This window comes from Aegilops tauschii, chromosome 5, assembly GCF_002575655.3.
Source record: "Aegilops tauschii subsp. strangulata cultivar AL8/78 chromosome 5, Aet v6.0, whole genome shotgun sequence".
In the NCBI taxonomy this organism is placed as follows: Eukaryota; Viridiplantae; Streptophyta; class Magnoliopsida; order Poales; family Poaceae; genus Aegilops; species Aegilops tauschii.
Window position 1 is genome coordinate 76,647,893 of NC_053039.3, and position 4,827 is coordinate 76,652,719.

At 43.6% G+C, this 4,827-nt stretch overlaps 1 protein-coding gene across 1 annotated transcript; it reads left to right on the forward strand.

The window, feature by feature from the left end:
• Positions 1-3,018: 3,018 nt before the first annotated feature.
• Positions 3,019-4,588, forward strand: LOC109780729 (cinnamoyl-CoA reductase 1-like). The gene is made up of 4 exons (XM_020339310.4): positions 3,019-3,273; positions 3,427-3,584; positions 3,684-3,872; positions 3,953-4,588. The coding sequence occupies exons 1-4, from the start codon at positions 3,129-3,131 to the stop codon at positions 4,469-4,471; spliced, it is 1,011 nt and encodes a 336-aa protein (XP_020194899.1). The 5' UTR covers positions 3,019-3,128; the 3' UTR covers positions 4,472-4,588.
• The last annotated feature ends 239 nt before the right edge of the window (positions 4,589-4,827 follow it).

The following is a 4,827-nucleotide window of genomic DNA, read 5'->3' on the forward strand; positions in this document are numbered from 1 at the left end:
AACCCCTCGGTACTCCGATAAATATCTGAAACGCTCCGAAACCATTCCGGTGTCCGAATACTATCGTCCAATATATCAATCTTTACCTCTCGACTATTTCGAGACTCCTCGTCATGTCCGTGATCTCATCCGAGACTCCGAACAATCTTCGGTCACCAAAACACAAAACTCCTAATAGAAATCGTCATCGAACGTTAAGCATGCGGACCCTACGGGTTCGAGAACTATGTAGACATGATCGAGACACATCTCCGATCAATAACCAACAGCGGAACCTGGATGCTCATATTGGTTTCTACACATTCTACGAAGATCTTTATCAGCCAAACCGCAATGACAACATACATCATTCCCTTTGTCATCGATATGTTACTTGCCCGAGATTCGATCGTCGGTATCTTCATACCTATTTCAATATCGTTACCGGCAAGTCTCTTTACTCGTTCCGTAATGCATCATCCCGTAACTAACTCATTAGTCACATTGCTTGCCAGGCTTATCATGATGTGCATTACCAAGAGGGCCCAGAGATACCTCTCCGATACTCGGAGTGACAAATCCTAATCTCGATCCATGGCAACCCAACAAACACCTTCGGAGACACCTGTAGAGCATCTTTATAATCACCCACTTACGTTGTGACGTTTGATAGCACACAAGGTGTTCCTCCGGTATTCGGGAGTTGCATAATCTCATAGTCAAAGGAATATGTATAAGTCATGAAGAAAGCAATAGCAATAAAACTTAACGATCATTATGCTAAGCTAACGGATGGGTCTTTCATCCAATGATGTGATCTCTTTCATCCAATGATAACACATGTCTATGGTCAGGAAACTTAACCATCTTTGATTAACGAGCTAGTCAAGTAGAGGCATACTAGGGACACTTTGTTTTGTCTATGTATTCACACATGTATCAAGTTTCCGGTTAATACAATTCTAGCATGAATGATAAACATTTATCATGATGTAAGGAAATATAAATAACAACTTTATTATTGCCTCTAGAGCATATTTCCTTCACTTAGCACGACGACTTCCCGACTATCTGCTACAACAAGTCTTGCCGGCTCCGATAAGGGAGGGGCGATGACGGCAGCACGTCTTTGGCTCGCTTCAGTGCTTGTAGTCATCGCCAGGTGATCTAGGAATCTGGATATAATATACTATATCACTAACCTCCCTAGGATTGGAGGCCTCACAGTCAATTGAGGTCTTCAATTGGAATATGGTCACCCAATTTTGACCAGGTCAACAATTTCTCCAAACTCCCTCACTTAATTTTTTTATACTATAGACTGTGCTTTCTATTTTTTAACTCCTCACAATTAATTGAGGCTTCAATTAGAATTGTGTTACCTGATTTTGACCGGGTCAATAATTTCTCAAGAAGCTCTCTCATTTAATTATTTTAATTCAAGCTCCATAGGATTGGAGGCCTTCAATTGAGATCTTCAATTGGAATTTGGTCACCCAATTTTGACCGGGTCAACCATTTCTCAAAACTTTCTCATTTAATTTTTTATACAAGACACTATGCTTTTTAATTTTTCAATCTTCACAATTAATTGAGGCTTCAATTTAGAATTGTGTTACCCAATTTTGACCGGGTCAACAATTTCTCAAGAAGCTCTCCCATTTAATTATTTTATTCTCTATGTTCCCTAATTTTGAAGCTTTTTCACTTGATTGAGGTATTCAATTTTGGATTTGGTTCACAATTTTGATCGGGCCAATGATTTTCAAATCAATCAGCAGCAACCGGCCTATAAAAACATATTAACCCCTCGCAAACTCCCATCACCTAGAAAAAAGCATCAACATGTGAAGTGATACTATAGCACGAATATAGTACATACAACCACTGATGAAAACATATCCACACATAAATACAGGTAGATTAGCGCATAACACAGAATCACACCGCAAAATGCCCACAACCGCATTATAAATAAACATAAAACACACTCCAGTGTCTCCTCCATCGGCCAAACTAAATATTCCAATAATTTCAAAATATAAGGGTTATTAGTTTTTTAGAAAGTCAAATTTCTTTAACTTTGACCAAGTTCAGAGCCAAAAATATCGACATACACAATATTAAACAAAAAAAATGAAAATTTGTTTCATGATGAATCTAATAACACCTTGATATTATGAATTTTCATATATTTCTCTACAAATTTGATCAAATTTAAAGAGGTTTGAGTTTTCAAAAAAGTAATACACCATATATTTTGAAATAGAGTGAGTAAATAAATTTAAGAATCCCAACAGATTCAACGGCGCAGCAAAGCGCGCCCAACCCTTCTAGTTGTTATTAGTTCTGGTGTTTATTGTACTACCATGATTGAATATGAATAGATTAAAAGTTTTCTAAAAAAGCTGAGGAAAAAAAAGGTGGTTGGATACAAATCCAAATGCTAGGTCTGACGTGTGAAGAATTTAATTAAGGTGTAAAACTATATGTCTATTCATGTTTCTGTAGTACGGTGGACGCGCAAGTTGGCAAGTGCCTGACCATTGTCATGTGAACACATGCGACCAAGTGTCTCTCCTCCATGTGCTACCGGCAGCCACCAGCCTTCGGGTCCGCGATCCACCTCCATGCTGCACAAATATACTGAATTTTCTGTACTATATATAGGTTGGAGCAAACTTAATGTAGTAGTACTACTTACACGCGCTTTCGTTCCCAGTACTATATTTGTGGAAACTGCTATACAATTAGCGTCGAATTATGATCAACACATGATACGCGTGTGTCTTGTAGAATCAACACATGACACGCGTGAAGGCAAGATCGATGCTTGTTCTATAGAGTATAGAGCTTAAATCTGATCCAGCCGCTGTGTGTTTTCCTGAGTGCCACAACATAACATTAGACAGAGAGCAGACGCACATTGACCCAAATTTAAAAAGAAACAGATATGGCAAGTGGGATGTGGCTACCAACCACTGCACACGCCATCCAGGCCCTATATATACCGGCCACAAAGCGGTTCTCAGCAGTACACACCTCAGTTTGGAACTTGGAAGTCGAGACACACACACACATACTAGATACATATTCATACTTCTGTTGCTCATTGCATCTCCTAGTTCAGCAAATTGCCAAATTGAGACATGGGAATTGATCGTGTCAACACGGCAGACACTGGCCGCGGACTCACCGTCTGTGTGACCGGCGCCGGCGGTTTCATCGCGTCCTGGCTAGTGAAGCTCCTCCTGGAGAAGGGCTATGCCGTCCACGGCACCGTCCGGAACCCTGGTAAGCGCAGGGCACCGTTCTAACATTTGCTAATCTCCGTTCGATCTTGTGACAGTGATACTTCATTTGTACTTCCTTCGATCCATATTACTTAACGCTGCTTTAGTACAAGGAGTATATAAATGTGTATATTTAACTTCCGTGTATTTTCAGATGATATGGCAAGGAATGTGCACCTGAGAGCCTTGGAAGGGGCGACAGAGCAGCTGACCCTCTTCCGGGTGGACCTGCTTGACAAGGAGAGCCTCGTCGCTGCATTCCAAGGATGCGAAGGCGTATTCCACACCGCATGCCCCGTCACCGATGACCCGGTACTTTACTTAGTTCTTCAGCCTTGCCCACATTGGAGTACTAGCTGCTGATATCAAATGTACGGTGGCTGACAAAGGTTTATTCATGAATTGATACAGGAAAAAATGATCGAGCCGGCGGTGAACGGAACGAGAAATGTGATCAACGCCGCGGCGGAGGTGGGCGGCATCCGGCGTGTGGTAATGACGTCGTCGATTGGCTCCGTATACATGGATCCTCGTCGTAGCATCGACGGGGAGGCCGACGAGACATGTTGGAGCGACCTCGAGTTCTGCAAGAACACAAAGGTCGGCTTGATTAACTCCCGCTCGTATTACATGCACGACATATAAAAGATGATGTGCATCTGACAAGTGGACGTATGCAGAATTGGTACTGCTATGCGAAGACAGTGGCGGAGCAGGCGGCATGGGAGCTCGCCAAGGAGAGGAAGCTCGACCTTGTGGTGATCAACCCGTCTCTAGTGTTGGGCCCTCTGCTACAGACGGCGGTGAACGCAAGTACGTGGCATATTGCCAAGTATCTGGACGGCTCGGTGCAGACGTATGCCAACGCGGCGCAGGCGTACGTGCACGTCCAGGACGTCGCGGATGCGCACACGCGTGCGTACGAGACGCCCGACGCGCATGGCCGGTACCTTTGCGCGGGGCGCACGCTGCACCGCGGCGAGGTGTGTCGTATCCTCGCCAAGTTCTTCCCAGAGTACCCCGTGCCCACGAGGTGCAAGGAAGGGACGCGCGAGATGAAGAAGGGGTGCCGGTTCAGCAGCCGGAGGATCATGGAGCTCGGCGTCGGCATCACGCCAGCGAGCCAGTGTCTCTACGACACCGTCACCAGCCTTCAGGACAAGGGCATCTTACCCCGTCGCCACGCTGATATGTCCTGACAACTTCGTGGTCACCTTGGTCAAGTTAACTTGCTGCACGCATGCCCGTTTGATATTACAAAGTCGTGGCATTGAATTCTTTATGTACTTCTTATTTTCTCATCAATTAATATAAAGTGTCCTTTGTCAGAAGAATATGTTATGATGTTTACCTATCGTTTTTGTCCGGGCCATGATTTTACATACTACCTCCCTAAATTAATAGTGTCAAAAAATGTGTTATATTAACTTGCAGAGGCACTACAATATTGTTATCCTTTGCCGAAAAAGTAGAATATTGTGATTTATGCACCAGATCCTTTAGCAGCCACGCGGCATCTGTTCAGACATATGTGCCCATTATGTCATACTATGCG